Below are 24,472 nucleotides of genomic sequence, written 5' to 3' on the forward strand. Positions count from 1 at the left end.
TCTGGTTCTATCAGCCTATCCAAGGTAGGGGCTGCAAAGGCTGGTGTGAATTCATGGTTTTAATTAAGCTGGTTTTAACACCAAAATTTATATGCGACAGAACTTCATAATAATAAAAAGAGAAACCCCACTCATTTTCCTGAGAACATAAAGCCACATGATTTTATATATCCTCTGCTTAGGAAAAGAGATTTTTGTAACATAGGTAATTAAATAAATTTTATTCAGTTCTTGTTTTGCAGGGAATAAACTCAGTGAGAAGGATCATCATAAAATAAAAAAAACCTGTTTAAACAGACTCGTGTTAGCATGCAAATTTTGCACAGGGAGAAGAAAAATATACCGTGCAGCTGGTTAGAACACATTATCATGCAAACAACTTAAGCTGACTTAGGTAAAATAAGCACTGATGTATATATTATCCTTCACGCAGTTGCTAAAACAACACTGAGAACGTTTGCATTCAAACCCAAGGTTTTGAGGGAGGAAATGTCCAGCAGCTCAGGATACTGTGCCACAAAGCTCTGCCTGGTGGCTGGTGCTTTGTGGACCCCACAATGAATTCATAAGACTGGAACATCAGCAAATAATTTTCAAAAATATAATTTGAGTTTTACAGTTTAACCCATGCTTTTCTCCAGCTTTGAACTTCTCTAAAGATGTTGATGGTTCCCTCTATGATTTAAGTGACATTAGAAATTCTTGTAGGGAGGGAAATACCTCTAGATATATCTCTTATGTAGACAGGGAGAAATATCTCTGCGTTCTGGCAAGATTGATCTGTACTGCTGGAGTGTCCTGTATGCAAGTTACTTATGAGGCATGAGTGCAGAATCCCCCAAAGGCTGCTTGGGGCTTTTGTCCCAGGGATGTGAGCAGCAGAGCAGTTGAGGAGCAACAGGATTTGGGATGGGCTAGCTCACGTCTTATTGTACAGTATCCCAGAAGGAAATTATTGCCCATATTTGTCATGGCAAGTAAAGGTAGGGGAGCCAAGGTAAAACAGCAGGGAAGTTCTGCAAGGAAATGGGAGGATGAAGGACACAGATAGTACGGGAGGATGGCAAGGTGGGAGGGAGACAGCTGTCCATCCCTACAGCTCCCTCCTCTCTGTTAGGGCATTGTCAGTGGTTGCACGTGGAGCCAAGACAAATTTAGGGTGGCAGTGGTGTGTTCTCATTTGAAAATGGTTCGTTTTAAACAGGGTGCCCTCCTGTAACTACTTGTAAACACTTCACCAGTTCTATGAGCTGCATGGTACTGGATGGCTTCGAGAGACTCTTGAAGAACAGAGAGAAGGCTTTGACTAGACACTGTTTACATTGCTTTTTGCCATTTGAAGTATGGATTTGTTACATCTTGCTTGAAAACAGATGGCTAAAATGAGCCATCACAAAAGTAGCATGCAAACCCCTTGTGGCTGGCTTGGTCCTGGCAGAGTGTGATAGCTGAAGGTGCAGTGCTGGTCCCAAGTGCTTGTGCTGTTCAACGTGCTTGATGTTTGTCTGTTCTTCGGGGAAACCTCTGCTCTCCTCAGCACGGGTCCTGCTGTGCTTCTGAGGGCGTTACCTGTGCTAGATGTATTCTGGTTTGGACAGGACCTGCATCTCCTGCCCTCCATCACTCCGGTCCCGGAAAGTCCCCTCCAACCTTCGTGTTCTTCTCTCCCTAAGGAAAGTAAGGAACGGTTAGGATTAAAACGGGTGCAAATAGTGGATGAGTTCAGCACATGTGCTTATCTCTCCCCTCTTTTGGGGATAGTCAGGGTGAGAGTAAAGGGACAGTACTCAAAGGGGGTGCAGAGGTGGTTGCTGAAGAGGCAGTAGATGAGGGGATTGATGGCACTGTTCAAGGCTGGCAGGTTCTGAATTATCACGGATGCATAGAAGCGCTCTTTGGTCTCGGGGAGGATGTTGAAGTTGTCCAGGATATCAAACAGAAAGTAGGGGCTCCAACAGAGAGCGAATGCTGCAGGAGAGACAGAAGAGCTTGACATTAGGCAGTATAGTTATTTAGGGAGTTAATCACATACGAACAAATAGAGACTGTCATAACACATAAGTATTTGTTCATGCAAGAAAAATTGCTCCCTACGCAGGGTCTTATTTAAGAGGATAGTTATTAAATCGTGTTTTTATTTGTCTTCACTTTTATTTTAATGCCCATAAAATACATTATGTGTGCTCCTTTAAGTCCTTAGAGTGCTCCCTCTAGATGTATTGAGGCATTTCTGTACGCTGCACACACATAAAGGGTAAATAGGTAGCCAGTTAGAGCATCATCACTTACAGAGAAGCGCTCTTTTAATGGTCCCCTGAGTGAGCAGCCAGTCTAAACGCAGACAGCACCAAAGTGCTGCTCTGTGACAGCCCTGCCTATCACAGCCTCCTGTTAAGAAAAGGCTCTTAGGCACCCAGAAGCAAGGAATGACACTTTCACTCTAAATTACAGCAGGCTGACGTACCGTTTTGCATGCTGGTTGGGGGTGCCCTGTAGTAAGGGAATGGAGGAGGACTCTACGATTCCCCTACTGCTATTGGAGAAACAAGTCTGAGAGGGCTGCGTCATTTGTAGCTTTTGTTCGGAGGGGGTAGAAAAAGAGGATTTTGCTTTATTTGCAGGCATACAAGATTAATTTGTCTCAAAAATGCCCATGTCAACTGCTCTCACAAAGAGTGTTGAGCATGCTGAGGCAGGCAGTTCACTCAGCTAAGCTATAGGGTTGCCAATGTGCTGGGCACAGAGCTGGGTGCTCAGCCAATGTTCCAGGAAGAGATGAGATCTCCTGTTTTCTGGGGTAAGCAGCCTAATAGTGTGCACACACAGGGGCCGTGGTAACAATAGCGTGCCCTGTCAGTGTGTGGATCGTAGCACTGGCTACAGATCCCCCACTATAGGTGGATTCAGGGAAATCCATGAGCATTATGTGCCTTCACTTTCTCACACAGTGAGAGATGCTGGGTGCCTGATATTGTCAAGGTCCTCTGAAATACTGAGCATCTAGGTGAGCTCCTGCCATCTGGAGGCATCATGGTAGTGACTGTTTCTTGCACAATCTTTCTCTTATGGCCACACAGATAAGTTCAGATTTCTGAGAGCCATGAATCACAGCAGCATCTCTCATGTCCAAGGACACTACAGCTAACCAGTGAACTAAGCACCTCTAGTAGTAGCTATTATCACAGTATCAATCAATCTGAGTTTTGTGTAGGACTGGGAAGAGCAGCGATCTCTCTTGCAGTGCCCTGGGGAGTAAATAGCTTCTGATACCTCCCTGTCTGTCTCCGTCAGCTAATCACAAGTGCTGTGTGATGCTGCCTTTATTTATCGAGATTAAATGTCAGCCTCCTAATTCCATCAGGATAATGTCATCTCCCCGGGAGACGGAGGACACCTGCACTGAGTCATCTGCATCCTGGCTGGGCGAGAAGAACTTGTTCTCCCCACCTCTGCAGGCAACGTGCTTCTGACATCAAATTTGATTGCTCTGCCTCCCTTGCTTCTCCTTCCCATTCCTGCCCTAATGAAGCAGCCTGTATTCTCTAAACCTAAAAGACAACTCATTTGCCAGGTCTTTTAGCAGTTTGGATTAAGAGGAAGTGAGCTCCTCCTTGGTTTCTTTTAGGCAACGTTCTCCTTTACTTCCTTTCTGTGCAGGAGGGCTGTGTGTATCACTGCATGCATCAGGTGCCTAAAAAAAGGATCCTGTCAGTCATAGGAGGGTAGAGGACAAGGACAGAAGGCAAATCAGAGGTCTAAGTAAAACTCCTTCGCTGAACCACTTCATGCACTTCATTTGCTGGTGATGAAGGGAGATCCCTAACTTCAGCATCTGTGCCAGCTGCAGGGTTTGTTTTTTTTTTTCATACTTACCAAGAACAATTACAATGCTGTACTTGATGGCTTTCACTTTTGCTCTGGATATGAACCCACGACTGGTGTATCCAGCAGAGGTTCTGCCATCTGGGGACAGAAGAGTAGAACCAGTGAAAGAGCAGGGCTGGTGTATGCATTTCCTGAAATTCGTATATTAGCAAGTCTCGCCCCATTAGGCACACAAAACCTGAGCCCTCTAAAATCAAAAGTGGAAATATATGTATAGGAGATCTTTCTGAAGCACTGTAGCAGCTGCATATCCATGAGTCTCCGCACTTGGGATTGTAAGCAAGAGAAACATTGCAGATATGCCCAACAATATCAGTTTAGCAAAAACTGCTGGCCTTCACAGCTTCAAAAGCACAACTGGAGTGGTGTTAGAAGAGATGTTTTCTGAAAGGATTTGGCAACTGTAATTAAAAAAAAAACAACATAGGATATAACCTGACAAAACAGACTACCTGTTCAGTTTTTTAACTGCGTTTCAATTAGATGGGCTTTGAAAGCTACATACTGCATTCCCTTAACCTCTTTTTGATACTTTAGATACAGTCATGCATTTTGCTCTTCTGTTTGACTCAGTAATAAAAGAAGAAATGCTGTTAGACTTGCTTTTCAGAAATGAAATGTGGCTTGAATTGAGAAGCAAAGTCTATTCAGTTTCACACTAAGGCTGGTTGATCTCATTTCCTCTGAAGGCTCACTAATGTCTCTGAGAACCAATCTCCATATTTCAATGGCAATACCAGCATGATTGTAATAATATGCTTGATTTCATTATTCATGACAATTTGCTGTTCATGTTGCCCTGTGAGAATAATTAGGTTCATCATAGTGAACACACAAGAAGGTCATTTTTTATCAAAACATTTTTCAACTTTTGAAATCCAAGCTGAGAAATTGAATTTTAATGAATGTCATTGGAAATTACTATGTGTACATGGCTTTTTGCACCTCTTAGAAAAACAACATATCCAGGCTATGTAATCTGTGAGGAAAAAATATAAATAAAATTAATGAGAGCTTGTTATCAGTGAAATGTTCTATAGAGAAGCTTGAAAACAGTCCATACCTACTAGTACTGAAAACTAGTTGGTTTTTAGTGCACAATCTACCTCTTGAGTGAGAAGAATGACATTTTTTTTGCAAGGTTTCTGGTCTTAGCAAAATTCAAACTTCCTAAGGGCGTTTGAAAACACTCTGAAATTTTTATCTGAGTGGCTGCTAGAAAACAAACCATTCTAGATATGGACAAAATTCTTAGATTAAGGATTCTGAGTTCTAGAGTAAGGATTATTACCTTCTAATTCTTTTCTTGTAGATGTTTTCTATCGTTTCTCAAAAGGGTACTTAATGTCAAAGGAAAGAAGGAAAACAGTGTGGAACAGTTCTGAAGGAGCAGTGGCAGGTAACCCAATCCCACCACCCCAGTGAGGGGGTCCCACCTCAACACCGCATATGTGGGCATTCCCAGATTTGATGTGGCTCCCCAAATCTGAATCCTGTGTCTGGAGACACGTGCGTGCTGAGACTCACCAGTGCAGCTGGATATAATGACAGCCTGAGCTTTGCTCTTCATCCAGATGGTTCGAATCACAATTGAGTATATGACACTGCAGAAGGGAAGAGTCATTGATACTGTGACGCATGGTAAATTTAAATGACATCTCAGTCATTCATTCTCTGTGAATATACTTGTCTATGTGTAAGAAGCCCACAGAGATGGAAGAACTTCATAAAAATGATATGTAATTTACTATTTCTAGTATTATTACTATGACTCTACCAAAATATTTCCAGGAGCAACCCAAAGAATTTTCACATTGAAGTTTGTTACCGCTGTCCAGGCTTCACACATGTCAGCTTTGAAGTTAGTTGGTTTGGCCAACCTCTCCTATGCAAAAGCTGGGGATTTTGAGCTGTGTGAGGCCAAAACTGTCTGATTACCAGATCCTGACAGGAGACACCTCATCCTGCACTGGGATGTGCTTGTGAATGCTTAATGTGGGAGCTGCAAGGAGGAAATTTGTTCTGAAATGGAGGAAGCAAGAAGAAGGAGCTTTTTCAGCTGTATGTCTGGCTCTGTTTTGGTGTTACTTTGGGAATATGAAGCTGATGAATAAAATGGTAACCCAGGGAAGAGAATTGGGGCACAACCTATGAAAACGTAATGGACCTCAGTGCTCACTCAGCTCTTGAGGTCCTGGGAATTCAATCAAGGACCACAGAAGTGTCGGGTAGATTGGAAGAATTAGGTGACTCAAAACCAGATCTGTTGCAGTTTGCATATTTAGAAAGGAATATGCCTATATCTTTGATGGGAAAGATAGAAAGTGCTCTAGTGCGCAGTAACCATGAGTAGTTAAGGCTTTTGCCTAGGTGATAACAACTGTGGGATTCTATTTATTTGACACAGAATAGGTGAAAATAATTCCTCTCAGCTGAAGAGATGTTTGAACACACATCTTGGATGAGGATGTTATCATAGAATGGCCTGGGTTGAAAAGGAGCACAGTGGTCATCTGGTTTCAACCCCTTACTATGTGCAGGGTCACCAACCAGCAGCCCAGGCTGCCCAGAGCCACATCCAGCCTGGCCTTGAATGCCTCCAGGGATGGGGCATCCACAACCTCCTTGGGCAACCTGTTCCAGTGCCTCACCAGCCTCTGAATGAAAAACTTCCTCCTAATATCCAACCTAAACCTCCCCTGTCTCAGTTTAAAACCATTCCCCCTTGTCCTATCACTATCCACCCTTGTAAACAGCTGTTCCCCCAGTTCTCTCAACCTTTCTTCATAGGAGAGGTGCTCCAGCCCTCTGATCATCCTAGTGGCCCTCCTCTGGATTCATGTTTGCAGCAGCTGAAAAAAACAACACACAAGGCCTTGCTCTGACTTCCTTTTCCTCCAGAGTGTGGATAACATACTGCTAAAATCAGCAAGCAAGAGCATGCTTTTGACTGGCGACTTCCCCTTTTGTCTGCTAAGGGAGATAAAAATAATTTAAAACTATTTTAGCTAACACATTTGAGCTGTCATGTCTTCCTAAAAATCAAGCATCACAGCAGGATTTGTTGTGCGCCATTTGCAAAACCACAGAGTTTTGGTGATCCTGGGGCAGCTTGATCATTAGTAGTGAGCCTGTGAAAATGTCTGTGAAAAAGCTGCAGCTATGGAAATTATTTCAGGGTGTTTTATGGAGACCAAAAAGGGGTCTTGTTATCATGCAGCTTATTTTTGTTGTCAGAGGAGACGTTATTATTACCAGAGCTTTCAGACTGATACACAAGCCTTTCCTATAGCACCTCAGCTCCTAGCCATGCTTGCAAATGCACTATTTGTGCATCCTGTAGGTATCCTTTCTGTACAGGCTTGAGATATCTGGTTCCCAGGCTGAGAAGATGAGAGCTGGGAATTCTACACACAGACCAGGTTGTGCAGCAGAGCAGCACTGTTCTCATCCAGCAAAGATTTTGCCAGCTTGCCCTCCTTAATCCCTTCAAAGGTCCTGCATGGCTCCCAGCTGACTCAAACATTTTTGTTTTATCTCCTGGCTTTTCAAGAGCCTGTTTATTTATCAGCTGGTCCACTTGAGCGTTTCTGTGTACTTTGCTCTGACAAAGCTTGAAAATTCATGCATCATTTCTCCTTTGATTGTTTCAGTGAATCAGAATGCATTATGATGATGACTGTTATTATCATGAGAAAACTTCAGCCAGCTCCTGCAAGACCTGTCTCTATTTTATCTCCATCCTGCTGTCTCTAGCCTGACCTCCTTTATTTGCCATTAGAACAGTACCCCTTTTGATGCAGATCTGTCTGTGTACCCAGAAGAACACATGCAGAGTTGCTCAAGTATCAGGATGAAGGAGCTTCAAGTACTCAGTTTCCATCCTTCCATCCAAATGCCTCTGCTATTGAATTAGGAACCCAGGCTCTTCACTTGCTTTCTGCTGAAGTCTTAAAGGATGGGAATAGGTTCCCACTTGATGGTAAACGAAGTGGCAGATGAGCGAAGAGTAGAGAGGGACAAAGGAGCTGATGTTCAGATGGGTGGGAAGTCCAGATGTTGTTGGATTTCTTTGCCTGAATGGACTTAGTGTACTAGTCTTGCAACCCGACTGTGATTTTTGGATGCCATGTAAATGTGCTATGGTAGTAATGCATGCTATCATAATGAAATACTATGTAAGTTGTTATGGCTCATTACTTACAAGGAGAGGACTTATTGAAAGGCAAGAGATCAGATGTAGTGGAAAATCTAGATGGAAAAAGAATTAAAACTTTTTTTCAGAAGGAGCCACTCAGGCTGTGATGAAGACCCTAGGATAAAGTGGATATGCTGTTCATATGAAAACGCAGTGCTTCTTTTTTGTAGCCCCAAGGAGATGCATACGTGTAGAAGTGTCAGGAAATTACAAGAACATAATTTAGTCTAGGGATGTAACTCAGCAAATTAAATTCATTGCACCTCCAAAAGCAATTTAGATTGATCCAGATTCTGAAGAACTAAGATGCACATTCACTGTAGCATGTTATTAGTTGATGGTGTTGGTTAATTTGACTCCATTGGTAATTTTGGCAGCTTTTGTCCTTGTGAATAACCAACTTAAGGTAGTTCCTACATCACTTTTGTTTTGGAAAATAAAATGTCTTCTGGTAAAGGTATTGATAATAACATCTTAGAGATGCCAGCTCTTCAAGAATGGGAATTATTTTTTTGTTTTAAAATAAATGATTACATAATGTTAGCATCTCACCTGGGCTCAGTATTTACTAACAAAATGAGCCATTGCAATGGCAAAAGGTATACTGAAGCTCCCTGTTAATTCCTTGTATTTATCCTCCAGCATTGTCTATTGTTTCTCATACTGTATTTGTGCAGAGGGGTGCAGCTGCACTATGTTTTGTGGCAGCTGATTTGCAGCATTGTTTATCCAAAGACAAAAAGTGTATGTAACTTCATCCAGACAAATCACTGTAGGCACACATAATGAGGCAGATAGTACAACATATATACAAGGTCTAGAATTTCTTCCTTTGAAATGGAAAGTGCAGGCAAAAAATGACTGTTCTCTTTGAATCATACTCAAAATCAGATCTTTGAGATTTTTATTAATACCTTTTTTTTTTCATTTTATTTTGATTTAATTTCATAACTCATCTACTCATCATTTCATTGTGGTGCTTTTATTTCAGTTCAATAAATTCTCCTTTTAGGTGATTCTGTTTTTTTTCCCTTCTGACCATTTTTTTGCTGCTCAACAGCAAATGTTCTTTTTGGAATTCTGATTTTAAACACCAGATGGACTGGCTTTTTCCTCTGTACCTCAAGAGGAACTTCTGCTTTTTTATTTTATTTTATTTTATTTTATTTTATTTTATTTTATTTTTAACTTGTATTTGGAATTATACTAGATGAATGTTTATGTATTGTATTTATCAGGTTAAAACACAGAAAATACATCTGACAGTCTTGAAGAACAGCTAAAAAGAACAAAACTTTATGAATTCCAAGTTTCTGGATAGCCAGCTGACAGAACTCAATTATGGTGTGGCACAGAGTAACAATGCAGAAGAGAAAACCAGTAAATTTCATGTCTCCCTATCACAGGACCTGAGAGGTCAGGTGCAAATGCTTGCAGGAGGAACAGCTGTAATCTTGATCTGGCCCCTGCTTAGCCTGTGTTCACAGTGCCCCAGAGTATCTTCACCTATCTATCACAGGTATCATTCAGAGATTTACTTGGCTTTATTCAGTGTAGCTGAAATGGCTTTTGTTGTGGCTGTGGACTCTTGTCCTAGAAGAACAAAGCAGGAAGATTCCCTTTTCCTTTTTTCTGTGCTCTTTGGGGTTTAGTAGGTTAACAATATCAGCTGCAGAAAAAGTGGTAGTGCAGCCCAAATGAGAAGAAAGAACAGGCCAAACCTTTGAGTGCTGCAAGGAAGAATGGGATGTGATGCAGGACACTTGGATCTCTCTGACCAGCACAAAGAAAGAGGAGGGGAGCTTTAAAAAGAAAACAACAAATCTACTTTCCATTTCTCAGCTCTCAAAGATAACCAGCACTTAGATTAAAGATCTAATCAGAGCTTTCATTCTCTTTCTGATATTTCAGTCGTGTTCATTTGTATTACAACTGGTTAAAAAATTCACCATTTGTGCAAAGTGGCAGTGGAAACACACCTGGCTAGCATTGAAATCTTTTGTGGTTTTGTTCATAGATTGCCTTTTTATGTAGACATTAACAAAATTGAAGAGCAGATTATTTACATGTTTTGGCCTGGTTTCCAGAGAATTTGCTCACACTGTTTCTGGAGGGTTTGCTCACCAACGGAAGGGCTTCCCAGGCTGACTATAGGGTTATCAGCTGAATTACACATCATTTGTGCTGTGGTTCTATGGATGATGCATCTCACCTGAGTTACTTGTAGGCTGTGTTGGGAACATGTGAAATCAGCTCTGAGTGCTGGGGGATGGATGACAGAAACTTAAAGACCATCATATGTGGATTGTAGCAACAGAAAACTTTGCAGATCAGAGCAGAATTAAATTCTGCACCTGAAAAGTAAGATTTTATTCTTTGCATGAACTTTGGATGAACCGTGCCAGAAAAAGTGCTTTCCTAGGTGAAGTGCTTTGCTCTGGATGTGAGGCTTCCTGCAGGTGCAGGTGGCAGAACTAATTGAGAGTTAATGCAGGCAACATCCCACATTGCTTTGGGCACCCACCATGCAGTTAGGTTGGAGTGCTTCGGAGGAGAAAATAAAGAAGCTGTGCAAGCAAAACGAGTTATTGCAGAAAAGGTCTTAGTCTTAATCTATGTGCTGCCTGCATTGTAAGGCTTGGCTTCCTTGGTGACCGTGGTATGCACCCCAGCTGCTGCTTTATTCATATTAAATTTCTATTTCATACAAGAATTCACTTCATATAGGAATTTAATAAAAATAAATCCTCTTCATTGATACTACTACTTGAGTTTTCAGTTGCATATTAATGTATTGTCTCTCCATTGTTAAGTGATTGTCTTTTTTTGGAACACCTTCACCTAAAAGCCTCTAAAATCAGAAACCACAAAATACCTGACTTCTTTGACTAAATAAAACCTCTCATTTTTATAATTAATCTTTCAACTGAACGTCACACACCAGTTACATCCGGACATTGCATCTGTCCTCACTCACCCTTCTGGAACAATGTCTCACCAGTCCTACAGAATGTCCAAAGGGACTTTGTGGAACGTGTCTTTTGAAGGGAAATAGAATCCCTGCAGGAATTAACGGCCATTCCTGGTGCTCTATAGCTGCAAACTGCCTATTTATATGCTGCAGCCACATGAGGTAGGTTAGACTCAACCTCCTGGCCTGCCAAGAAGTGTTAAAGAAATAGGTGTTGCGCCTCGAGGCTGCGTTGACAGAGGTCTGGCAGATGTGTCAGATGGGATGTTGCAACCTTCAGCTGTATACTTGAGAATCCAAAACTTGAAAACGTGGTTCAAAAAACAGACAGTTGTTTCCAAAGCATGTGGTATTTGTTCAGCGTGTCTACTGATTTTGTTCTAATGGTAATCTTTTTCTGTGGCTGTAGACATTCCTCCCTGTTACAAAGAAAATAGAATCACAGAGTGGCTCTGGTTGGAAGGGACCTTAAACATCACTGAGCTCCAACTCCCTTGCCATGGGTAGGGCTGCCAGCTAATAAATAGCCATAAACTAATAAATGGCCCTTACTCACCCTTCCGTGATCCAACCACATCCCTTCTCCATGTGCCTGCCACCACTTTGGACCTGTCCAAAATTTGTCTTGCTGCTGAAGAGGATGTGGGAGCACTTGCTTTAGGTACCCTGAGATGAGAAACTGGCCACGGTTTTAAGTTCCTGCCCTGGCATAAACTTTTCGTGTGAAAGTCACTTAAGGTTAAAGCCACGGAAATTTGAGGATGTTTTATTCATCTCTCAGCTGTCAGGGCAATCTCATGAAATGCTGCCTTCACTGCCTTTCCCTATTCCCTCCTGTTTTCATTGCCTTCTTGCTTCTGGGGATTTGCTGTAAGTCAAGTCACATAGTTTTGACAGGGAGGAGGGGAAACATAATGTCAGAAAACTAAAAAAAGACTTTCTGAGTCTTTTTTTTCTGTTGTTTGTAAACCTATACATATTCCATGCGAAAAGGAGTGGCTGATTTGTCCTAGAAATTGTGTGGACGTGTAAATTTGAGTATGAAGGGGAGGTTTTACACACCTGTGTGACTGATGAGTTGACAGGATACAGGCCTCTCTTCAGAAACATTTAAGGTGCTGGATAGAATTTCCAAATTGCTAACTATTCAAAAAATTCAGAATAAATCTTCCCCAGAAACAGTAGCCAGGCTCAATATTCTCTGAGATAATTTCGATTGCGAAATGAATTATTTTTGCCTATTTATGTTTATTCTTTCTGCTGAGCTCATTTTAATAGCAGATTATTATTGTGGACCACCTTTGTGTTCTCAGGCAAATCAATCCGAAATACTTGCAGTTCAAATTTTACTTTGCAGTGTATTATTATTATTATTTTTTTCATATTTTGGAAGCGCCTGACAGCTTCAAACAATTGGGAATTTCTTTTTGACCCTGATGAAGAAGCACTCCTCAAATACAATGAAGCTTGAGAGCACTTAAAATTAATTTTAGCTTAATTAGCGCTAAGTGTATTTTCTGTTCTTTTATTAAATTCACGTTTTGTCATATAAGCTAAACATTCATATTGCATTTATAAAGGTCTATTTAAAGCCTGAAGCTGCAGAGATAAGTGGACACACTTAGAGATGCACTCCTTGTTCAGAACTAATGTTCCTGGCTATTACTGCACGGAGAGCACTGCAAGGCAAGCACAGCGACCCGTGTGCTGTGCAATATGAATCAAAGCCACTGTGAGACAGGTGTGGAAGTGAAACCATAATGAGTGACTGAAATTAAAGCATTAAGCTGATTGCATGCTTGACAGCTTTCACCATGCACTTCCAATGGCAGGCTTACCTGATAATGATCAGAGGAATGAAGTACACAAGGAAAGCAACCACTGTCATGTAGGGGATCCAGTAGGAATCATCCGGCCACAGAGCCCAGCATTGCACTTCCCCGTTGGAGAGCTGTCGTTTCCCAAAAATTATCAGAGTCGGTATTGAAAACAGGAAAGAGAGGCTCCAGGCCACTCCAATAAGAACTTTCGCCTGTCTTTCTGTTCAACAGATTCAAACAGACATTGTTAGCAGAGTGGGCAGTGGGATTGGCCCTTTGTAGCAGTACTGAGGGAGCGGTGGGGACGGTCTCTGAATAGTAAGTGCTGAGAAGACTGCAGAGGAGAGTGGGAATTTCACCTCTTTCTCACAGTAAAAAGCCATATTGTCTTGTATTTTAAGTGTTGTCATTTAGAAATGAAAAGGGTCCATCGAATCTGAAATGCTCGGGGAAAGGCATGGGTCAGGGTCAGCAAGACAGAAACTTGGAATGTAAAGGATTCCTCTTGGGCACCAAGAGAATTTCATGAAAGAGTGCAAGGGACAACAGACCTGTCCTGCTGCACATTCGTACCTGGGCACAGCAATAGATCAGCTGGTATGGGAACAGATGGAAAAGAAGCAGCCCTTGTGCTTCAGATAGCAGAGGAAGGTTGAGACCAGGAAGGGTTACTTAAAACATAACTGGGTTGGAGGTGCTGAAAAGGAGAAATGACCTCCTTAGATGTTCAACATTTTGATGCATTTTGTAGTGAGCAGACTTACAAAAGACTTAGGAAAAACTCATCAGCTCAGTGTTGAGTCAAAACTGCACATTCATCTGCTTTTAGCCCCGTCTGCACTCCTCAGCATCCCACGCAGCCCTTTGTGCTCCCAGAATGCTCAGACATCTCCGCCAATTCCCAGCGATGCAGTGGGGACCAACCTCACCTCCAGCTGATGGGCACATGCCCAATGATGCTGAGAGTGAGCAGGAAACTGAGACAGGAAACACTACGGTGGGCTTGCGCTCAAGTGCTGAGCAGTTTTAATTGCTGCAGCAGCCAGCAGCTAGGAGATTCTGCCAGGCTGCCTGGTGAAGAATGGCAGTTCAAGGATCAAGAATAGGAGTTCAAGCAAATTTGTGTTACTGCTTACACCTGGCTTGTGGCCTCCTCGACAGATAGGGAGAGCTGGTAGATAACCAAATGATGCCATGTGGCACCTATGGGACTCTATAAAAATCAACTGGTTGGAGCAAACAGCCCTGAAGCTTTAGTTTTCATAAATATATATCTTTTGATTAAAATCCATGTAGCTCTTGATAAAAAGTGTGGGGAGGAACAGCTGATCTGTGTTATATCAGTGATCCTCAGCAGTAGTTATTCCTCCAGAGTCAGATTGGAGGAGCAGATGAGGACAGATTTTTGAGAGATCTGGGAAGATTCAGTGTTGAAACACTTTACTGTCCAGCCTGCCTACAAAATACCTGGAGTGGCATGTGAAATAGAAAATCACTTTAAATTATGGATATGAAAATGTATGACTTTCTTCCTTGAAGCTCACAGAGCAATATGAAAGCATGTGGGTGAAGCATTTTAAAAGTAATTTTATGCTTTATAAAACATCAGTTGCAAATATTCATTTATCCTGCTCATCTTTAAATGCTGCCCACATTCAGCAAAATATAGTCCTTCTAATCTTGGGCTTAGGAGAACTCTGATGACAACCACATAAGTGAGAGGGTTAGATTAAGTCTATAAATATTGCACTGGAAGAGGAGAACCATGAGGTTTCCCAAAGCATAAAAGAATAAACTTAGCAAAAGGAATATTAAGAGTTTCACAAAATATTTCCTGACAGAAAGGGCTTTAGACTGTGAGCAAGCTACTTGAACACAATCGAGCACACTAGCCCCGATGGGACCCACAAGTCTGTTTCTAAGGTGGAAAGGTCACAGTTAGATAACATACTTTACTTTTTTGTACACCCTTAATTTGACAGGAAGTAGGCAGCTTAGGTTTGGCAATAGAGTTGTTTTATTTTTGTGTTTTATAAAATATTAGCTGCAATGTTCACTGATTTCTGCATTTAAATGTTCCTTGTGTTTGATAAAATATGGCCTTGCTAGTCTTAAAAGCTTTGCAGAGCAATGGTAGCATCTGGGTAGATTTTTATTTGATTGGATTAATGTTAACTGGCTGCCTCATAAGCAGTTTATTTATTCATTGTAAATGCTCTAAATGCTGGCAAATGATATAACTAGACCATATATGTTATAAATGGAACCAAATAAGTAACACATTTATAATACTCTGTATAACATTCTGTATAATATTCTATTTGTCCTGTGTTTTCCTTTCAAAATGATACTGAACTTTAAACTGGGAGTTTTCCATACGAGAATGTTCAAAACCAACACCCAGCATTCGCAGGAATCTGCCATAAGCTCTGGTTACTGGCTCTCATAACTGTCATTTTCACAGAATCATAAAATCACAGAATAGCTTGGGTTGGAGGGGACCTTAAAGCTCGCCCAGTTCCAACTCCCTGCCATAGGCAGGGCTGCCACCCATCACCTTTAATGCCTCCAGAGATGGGGCACCACGGCTTTTCTGGGCAGACTGTGCCAGTGCTTCACTACCCTCTGTGTAAAGAATTTCTTCTTAACATCTAACCTAGACTTCCCCTCTTTTAGTTCAGAACTTTCAGAACTAAGCCTTGCCTATCTCTAGCAGACCAGGTAAAAAGTCAATCCCCCTCCTTTTTACAAGCTCCCCTCAAGGTGCTGGAATGCTACAATGGGGTTCCCAGGGGCCTTCTCCAGGCTGAACAAGCTCAGCTCCGTCTTCCCATCTTTCTAGGGGAAGAAAAGAGGGAAACAGCCACTTCCCTTGCCCTACTGGCCACTCTCTTTGGATGCAGTCTCAGTCTCTTTTGTTTCTCTTCCTTCATCCACACTGTGATAACAGCTTTGTGTACCTCTGCCTGCCCTTCTCCACGTCTGGTGGGGAGGCACCTCCTGGTCGGAGTTTTGCTCCCTGCTACTGTGAATGGCGATGCTGTGCAATCCTTCCTCCAAGAAAGTGCCTTTTTAAATCTGGAGAGAACTGTTCCAGGATCTCAGTGATCTAATGGACCTCAGTGTTTGCGCCCCAAAACTGCAAAAGGGACAGTTTCCATCTGTTTCCATTTTGTCTTTTATTTAAGCAGTTCTATTGACTGCTGTTGGCCATTTTGCATGCTGGTCATACCTATCTTCTTAAAATGGTGAAATATTTATGTAATGCGTTCTGTGACTTCCCAGTTTCTTCTCTTTGAGCTGGCAATCTTCACATTTTTTAATGATTTGGTTGGTTGGTGCCTCATAGAGCAGAAGTGCTGGGATTAAAAAGTATATATAGTATATAAAGTTCTTCTCCATCTTGCAATTTCTGTGGTCAATTATGTATTTGCAAAGCAAGTATGAAATATTTAACTGTGTCCAAGTATATCTTGTTAGAAGCCTTTAAGAATGCAGCTTCTTTCAAATGTTTTTTAACATAGCTCGTGGTTAGGAATTAAGCATACAATTAAAAAAATAAAGTACAAATTGTTTGACATTTTCTAAAGAAAATGTTTGACCTTATTTTTTTTCCAAAGTAATATTTTCAAGGCTACCGGTGAATGTATTGTTTGAAACTCAAGACTCACCAGGGGAGATTCAGGCTGGATGTTAGGAAATAGTATATCTCTGAAAGAGTGGTCAGGACTGGAATGGGCTGCCCAGAGAGGTGTGGAGTCACTGACCCTGGAGGTGTTCAAGGAACGGTTGAATTTTGTGTTGAGGGACATGGTTTAGTGAGAGCTATTGGTGACAGGTGGATGGTTGGACTGGGTGATCCTGTGGGTCTTTTCCAACCTTGGTGATTCTGTGATTTCTGTGATTCTGTGATTCTGTGAAAAAGGTAAATAACTCATTTGTTTCTTGACTGAAGGGTTTTGAGGGATGAGCATCTCATTCTGAAAAGAAACAACACGTGCTACTTGCCACTGATTCTCTCAGAGCTGTTTTGACAGTATCTAGGTCATCACCAGTGACAAAGTTTTGTAAATCATTTTGTTCTTCTACAAGACTCCAAAGAGCTGTACACAGGAAAGCTCTGCCAGGGACAGCTAAGTGCAAAAGGTTAATGTATACATGTATACATTAACATGAAGCTTCTGTGACTAACAAGCCTTCTTAAGCATTCTTATGAATTTACCACTGCCTCCTTTTTCCCACTGAACACACACAGCTGGTTACATGATTTCGGCTCCATGAAAGACATCTCTCCATGGTACCAACCCTGCTGGAAGCAGGTGGTGCTCATCAGGGTGCTCATCATGACGAGCATGCCAGATCTTAGAAAAACATCCTGAACCACTTGGGCTTCAGTAAATGTGATGAGGGGAAACAGATGTACTCCTTCAGCCATCCTGGACCCGTTATCCCTGTGTTATACAATGAACTGCAGCTCTGTCTCTGGCCATCCTGTGTTGAGTGGTGGAGGAATGGTGTGCTTCTGCACGCTGTAGAACAGATGAGGGGTAACATGCATTGTGGTGGAGAAGGATGATTACTGAGATTTCTTAGGGCTGAGATATTCTGCACCCCACCAAGTGTAAGAAGAGTTCAAAGGAGCCTGCATCACAAAAAAGAAAGCACTCTTCCCATGAGAGTAAAAAAATATTGCATACAATTTGTTCTTTAAACTAGCAAATTTTCCATAGCAACAAAAAAAGAAAAGCACTTATAGAGGTTTTTGTTGTTGCTACAACCTCTTTGCTAAGCCCAGGAGGTACTGTAAAGAAGAAATGTCATTGGGCCTGCTTGGCTCCAGGTGGTTTGGGAACCCCAAAAGGGCTGGTGGGAGCTGCAGCATGCACTGCACACCAAAAGCCTGCTCATAAAAGCTTGGTAGCAATCCTCCCACTCTGAAAAAGCCAGCCTGCCTGCTGGGGGATATTAGGCTGAACTTCACACCAGCATTTGAAGCTTTCAGGCTTTAACATCTGCCAAGGGTGCAACACTGCCTGGGTTGTGATGGATTCACAGCTTTCTAAGGCCAAAGATGACCACTATTCTGATCCCCCGAATAGAGCAGGCTGTCAAAAGTTGTCGTTTGTCCAAAGTAAGGATGCTATTTCTCCCTGACTGAAGTGCATTTTTCAGCTGCCATCTCTTTTGTAACCGATCCCCTTCCCCCCTGCTGCTATTGCTATTTATTCCCCCTGTGCAACATACATAACTTCAGACTTGAAGCTGCGTAGGAAAGAAATCGTGTTCTTTAAATTGTGTCGCTAAGCGTACAAGGTGTGTTTGAGTGCTGCAAAAATGACAAATTGAAGACATTTTAAGATAGAATCAATGTCCAAACTTAGTTGCTATAGTTTTTGAAGTTCACATCAAACTGTCATATCAATTCTCAATACTGCACTCTATCCAAATTATTTTTTCATGTGAATATACAGGTAATAAAGCCGTTGCTGCTCCTAGAGTCAGTATAGCTGTAAGGGATACCTTTTGCCCATAATAATTTTCTCAAAATGCTGGAAGATAATGAAAACCTCTGTGCTTTTAAAATGTCATTTCATTCTTTGCAAACACAATGCTTATAAAAACTGCTGAGGGCTAAGTGCAGTTTAATAAATCTGGAAATCACAGCTCCTTTGCCATTCAGAGAATGGCAACAGAGTCCAGCAGGAATTAATAATTCACGGGAATGGGGTTAATAATTTTGAAACTTTTCTTTGCAAAATGAAGCTAGCCAATACTATCCATGGCAGTAGCAAGGTATGCAAATGCTCCTACCTCCTTGCATGAACTTCATGGGGTAAACTATGGCATGATACCGGTCTATGCTCAGTGACACGAGGACGTAGGTTGAAGCATAGAGGAGGACCACCTAGAGCAGAAGATACGGAAGAAAGTAGTTGAGGCATGTTTACTGTAGAAATCAGTGCCAGATAAAACACTGCTCTAGGAATATATGAAAACTTATACTACTAAAATAAAAAAAAAAAAGGGACTTACAGTTAGACCTATATTTTCACCCAGACCTTTTACCTTTTCCTGGTCTGCAAAAGGAAAAGGACTTAATTTGTTTGAAAGAAAATGTGTTTAAATGTTAAATGACTACTGGTAGCATTTAGCAGTTCTGGTGGAAGCAAAGCATCTGTGCAGCACTTCGTTAGGGTGAGCTCAGGCTTGCAGGAGAGCACGTGGTCCTGTACCTGTAAGTAGCGGACGACTCTGCAGACGATGTCAGGGGCCATGAAATCTCCTGTGTAGCGCCAGACGATGTCGGTCATTATGTTTATGAGTCCCGTGAATGAATCTGCAAAGGAAAGCCACCGAAACTACATGAAAAGAAGTGCAGTTATGCTGCAGAGGCAGGCAGGGCCCTTGGGATGTACCGCTCCCATCACCTCCAGGGCAGCCCTCGCTGCTGGTAGCATGGGATACTGAAGGAGCTGGAAAAGTCTCAGAGAGTGCTGGATAGCTGGACTTTTTTGATCTTGTTCATTTGGAGAGACAAGGTGAGATGAATGTACACCTAATGTACACCTGTGTACCCTTCAGGCCTCCCCTTAGAGATGAGATCTGGTCCTTCAGCGCGCCTGCAGCTTCTCCTCCAACTCCTTGCCTCTGTTAAGGCCCCCAGTTTTCCCACCAGGAATGGATAAATTATAATCCCGGAGAAGAAGTAGATGAGGGCCCAGGTGCATCTGCTCCAAAAACTGAGATACCTAATGTCTGGTTTTCATTGCCTTTTGTTTCACTGCAAAAAGAAAGGCGTATCCCTTGAAAGCACCTGGGGTGAAATGCAGATGCTGCTGAAGTTAGCAGGAATTTTGTCTGGATTTTACTCACATACTTAATTATTTAATAAGCAAACCCACCCTGTCAGCTTGAAGTTAAGCTACTTATGCCTGGTCAGTCCTGTACACCAAAGTGAACACACACCTCGGGCCATCTTTTATTCTTTGAGGAGATAGGAGGAGATATTCCAGTCTCCATTCTGCTACTTACTGAACAAATGAGCACTTGCAGCAATGCAAGTTCTAGAAAGAGACTGCAAAAGCTGTTACTGCTCCTGTGCATATGGGCAGTATTAATTCATGTACCTAAAATCAAAATATTAAGAAAGCTCTTCCCCGTAGGATAGGAGAATTATTTTAAGTGCTGATGTCCATCAGGGTAGTGTTTTGCTGCTGAGAGTAGCAGAGCACATTGCTCTTCTTGCACTGGTAACAAGGGAAGGGAGCAGGCTGGGAAAATATGTTGTGCAATTTCTGAGGACAAAAGCAAAATAACTTCAATTAAAAAAAAAAAATTAGAGCAGTGAGATAAAATGCTTTATTCTGATACCACCACTTTACACATTTAAAATTTGTCTGTAATATTTTCTGTGATAAAGGCATTATAACTCCCATATCAGAAAGTGTTGGTTTGAAAATGTGTGCTTTTGGAAAAAAAGACATTTGAACAATTTGAAAACTATATATATATATTTTCAAGTAATAAATGATTGTAACCAGTGCTTTCATGCAAATAACTGTGATTTTGGCAGCATTCGTTTATTTTACTCTCTTTCACATTACAGGTACTTCCAGATGGAGTTTGATGCTTTGGAAGCATCAACCAGTTTTGTTTCATTAGAAAAATAGGCTTTTTTTTCTTTTCTTTTTTTTTCTGTATCACTAATCCTTTATCTCCTTTTCTCATCAAGGTTCAGTTCAAAATGAAATTAGAACAGGAATATTATTCCTGCTACAAGTACACCCAATGCTTCCCTATTTGCATCTTTATCTCATGGCAATTATTTCAATTATTTCAATATCTTTCAATTATTGCAAGTTTGCACTTTCCTCTCCCAGTATTTCCCAACACAATTTTCTTTCTCTTCTTTCTCCCTCTGTCTCCAGAATGTCCTTTTAAGCAGCATTTCTGTGTTTTCTATTCTCACAGCCACTCAAGGCAACAGAAAATCCTGGTTTGAAGCCATATGTTAAATTTTGCTTGTTGATTAGATTAATGGGGGCAAAGGATGGTTTTAATACTCTGATCAGTATTACTGGCTTTAGGACTTCATTGAAGAGACTGTAGGTGCCTGTAATTAAGGTGGTTTTTGAAGAAACCACAGAGTTTAAGTGCTTTAAAGTGAAATGTGTCTAGCAGTGACTCAAACCCACTCTTTCCCTTTCCTTCCTCCTGAATTATTGATTCATATTCTCTCTCTCCAGTAATGAAATATTCATTGATTCAAAGTAATACACATCAATAGAGCTTCACCTCGGGGTATCCTCCAGCTTTTGACAATCTTAGCATCCTCCAAGCAGGCAGTAAATGGGGGCTCATCCCCCTGGGGAAGAGGAGGATGCACAGTCTGCTCTTCCACCCACCCATCTCAGTGCACTCCAGGGAGAAGGGAGGCAGAAAGTAATGCCATCTTCTCATCTTCCTCTTCACACCAGCATTTTGTCATCCCTTCCTGATGCCCTTGAGAAATTCCTTGGACATATGTGAAGGGTCAGTAGTCTCTGGGATGCAGGCTGTGCACCCAAAACCTCCCTTCCAGCCTGTGCCCAACTCAGCATTTTTGGTTTTGTTCCAAATGCATTTTTAAACTGCAGTTGGTCTCCATTTCTCTGACTCATGCCACGAAGCCAAGTGATTGAGCCTTCACTTCAAATGATGCTCGTCCCAGAACTGCTCTCCACTTCACGTGCCTTGCAGCTGTCAGCCAGTGCTGAGACACCATGGGGGCAGTCACTCATCTAATGCAACCCCTCGAATGCATGGTGTGAATGCCAGCTCTGTCTCCCTTGCTCTTCACTGCACTCTGCTCCAGCTGCACTGTAGCACCTGCCAGGATAGCTGTAGCTTTAGGTACTTCTAGTCAGCTCAGAGCTCTCCCTCCCTTTAAAGCCCTTCAGTGAAGTTTTTGGGTGAGTGCAGAGGCTTTTTATACAAGTTTTAAACTTTGCAGCTGCATTGTGCTGGCAGCTGGAGCTCCTCGTTCCTGTCTGGCGGTGTATATTTGGGTTTCTGAGTTTCTGGAAGCACTGGGCAGACACTCAGCAGAGTGTGTCCCCGGGCACAGCACAGCTCCGTGTGCCAAAGCAGATAAAGACAAATTAGATTTCTCGATTCCCTTTCATTATGGAAACACTCCTCCACACAACAATGTCATGTCCACTGCTCTATCACGTACTAGCCAGTTTTTTCCCTTATCTTTTGTACTCTGCACAGTTTCAGTGCCATACATCTGAGACATGTCACTGGAATATATCGTTGATGTCTCATGTGATAAAAGTTGGTATTGAGGATCAGCCTAGCTGATATATTACCCTGAACCCCAGCATCCTGATTAATGCTAGTGTCTTCAGTTCTCCCCACTGAGCTGGGGGCTTGCATGTTAGGTACCAGTGTACTTTCACTGATGTTTTGTTTCCAGGCCAAATGACACCAACCTCTTTCCTGAAAACAGCACTTATCAACCTTTGTTCATAACTACATGCTAGCTTGTCGTTGCCATTGATTTTTTAATACTTTTTAAACCAGGATGTATTCTGTGTGCTGCGTTTCTTCGCCTGTATTGCTAGGCAACTGTGCCACTACAGGTTCATTTAATTCTTCAGAAAGAATAGTAGAAAAATCAGTTAATTACTTACATTCATTTTTGATAGAAAATGTAAAAAAATAAATGCAATCATGTGATAGCACGATCCAAAAGTGCGCTCGAAGTATGATACCAAAAAATGATTCTTGGTTAAGGGGAAGACAGAAGCACTAATATAACGGGAGCAGTAACAGTTTGCTTTCGAGAGGAGGTGGAGTTTCTAAAAATGTAATTTAAAAGAAGAAATCCATGAGACTTCAATAATAAGAAAAAGTAGAGGGAAGCAGGGAGCAAAGGTGGATTTGCCTGGGATGCGGGGGGAGAAGAAACAAGTGATGGAGTCTGCATGAGCCAGGCAGCTCCCCAGCCCCTCTGCTCCCTTCTCCTCATCCCCATCACGGCAACAACAGGTCTTCCAGGGCACAGCAAGTTCCTGCCCTTATCAATCCGCCACTGTTTCAAAATCACACATGCAGCTTTTTTAAACTAGCAGTTATTGAAAAGAGTGAGAAAAGGACTGAGAAGCAGCCTGTTCTGTAAGGAGTCTGAACCACACAGAATATAGCACTGCAACATCTGGGTAATTTGGCAGGTGCTGAAAGCAGCTGTGAAAATCCTAAAAAAAAACCCAGTACTTACCCAAGTCTCCACTGTGCTCATTAAAATCCCTTTGGACTTTTTGGGGTTTAAATGAGTGCAAGACCTTGACTCATTTTGTTTGAGTACAGGATCCACTTGGTTCCTGGAGTGATTGCATGAGCTGGTGTGGTAGACACTGCCTCACAAGCCTGAGGCTGGAAAAATGGGAAAAAGACAGCATTGCCCTTGGAGGGACAAATGTGAATGTGGGTTTGCAATTGCTGCAAGTGAGAAAAATGTTCATGGCAAAAAAACCTCCACTGAGATTGAAGTGCATTATGGAAAACAAATGGAGGTAATTAGTGATCTAGCATGGGAATACAGACATGTTACAACTGTCCCAGTTAATCTTTTTATAGAAATTCATTGACTTGATGGCATTGCCCAAGGGATGTATCTTGTGCAGACTTCAGGATATTTCTTTCATTATGACCAATGAGGTTAAAACAAAATTCCGTGCTAGTGATGCTGTGAAAAAAGCCCTCCATCATTTGATTATTGGTGCTGACACTGACGTTCCCTTAAGTCATTTCCCCTAAAGATGCTCAAGGTTTTTCCTGTCGGAAGTGAGGAGCAGATTGCTGATAAGCTGCCATGGGCTAAAAAGCTCCACATGTCATCTCAGCCCCAGGTTGGTCTTTTTTCCCTCGATGAGAGCAGCCCTATTAAGCTGGATGTAGTGAGCCATGACTCTTAGACAAAGCTGGTAGCTGGGGCCTCTTACTGAAATTTCATGCCTCTGTTCATGTAATTTACTGAGCATTCTCATTGTGAAGTGGGATGCCTTGTCTTGTTTTGTTGACTGCACCAGACTACTTGAGGCAAGGCTTGTAAGGCAAGTTCTTCCTCAGGGCTGAGCACCAGCTCGTGTTCTGGGGACATCACCACATGCTCCCATCACCTGCCTGTGTGCAAAGAGCACATCATAGACAAGACACCTGTTACATACCTAAAAGTGCCATTTAAGGTGCCAACATTTTAGCTCTCAGAACAGCGTAGTGCCAAAGACGAGGCTGGGAGCTGGGCACAGCCCCTTCTCCCAGTGTTGTGGCTGCTCACAGCCCCTCTCAGCCCTGCAGCTCATCTGGGTGCAGGGCTGGAGTTGTGGTTTTTAGCACTTTTAGCAGGCGATCGGCTGCAGCTCTGCAACGAGCACTGATGACACACTGTGCTCTGCAGCTGTGTGTTTTCTGCTTAAGGCCTGGAGCAGAACGCAAAATGTAAGAGATGAAACAAAACCCACTTGAAAACCTTTGAGAGGGAACCTGTTCAGTTCTCCTCTTACAGACTTTTTTAAGTGGCAGAAGCGATGCTTTTCCCTTTTTTTTTTCTTT

General features: G+C 42.1%; 1 protein-coding gene across 2 annotated transcripts in view; it reads right to left on the reverse strand.

Moving 5' to 3' along the window:
• Window positions 1–239: 239 nt before the first annotated feature.
• NPSR1 (neuropeptide S receptor 1) overlaps window positions 240–24,472 on the reverse strand; it is a 61,156-nt gene continuing 36,923 nt past the window's right edge. Inside the window, exons 3-9 of one of the 2 annotated variants that reach the window (XM_031553989.1) lie at window positions 19,108–19,211; window positions 18,686–18,779; window positions 12,893–13,094; window positions 5,413–5,489; window positions 3,874–3,963; window positions 1,788–1,968; window positions 240–1,668 (exon numbers count right to left, since the gene is read on the reverse strand). In XM_031553989.1, coding sequence (XP_031409849.1) covers window positions 1,575–1,668; window positions 1,788–1,968; window positions 3,874–3,963; window positions 5,413–5,489; window positions 12,893–13,094; window positions 18,686–18,779; window positions 19,108–19,211 — 842 coding nt within the window. In that variant the 3' untranslated portion in view covers window positions 240–1,574. The remainder of the gene's footprint in view (window positions 1,669–1,787; window positions 1,969–3,873; window positions 3,964–5,412; window positions 5,490–12,892; window positions 13,095–18,685; window positions 18,780–19,107; window positions 19,212–24,472) is intronic. The other variant, XM_031553990.1, reaches the window with a different exon arrangement.

Source organism: Meleagris gallopavo, chromosome 6, assembly GCF_000146605.3.
Source record: "Meleagris gallopavo isolate NT-WF06-2002-E0010 breed Aviagen turkey brand Nicholas breeding stock chromosome 6, Turkey_5.1, whole genome shotgun sequence".
In the NCBI taxonomy this organism is placed as follows: Eukaryota; Metazoa; Chordata; class Aves; order Galliformes; family Phasianidae; genus Meleagris; species Meleagris gallopavo.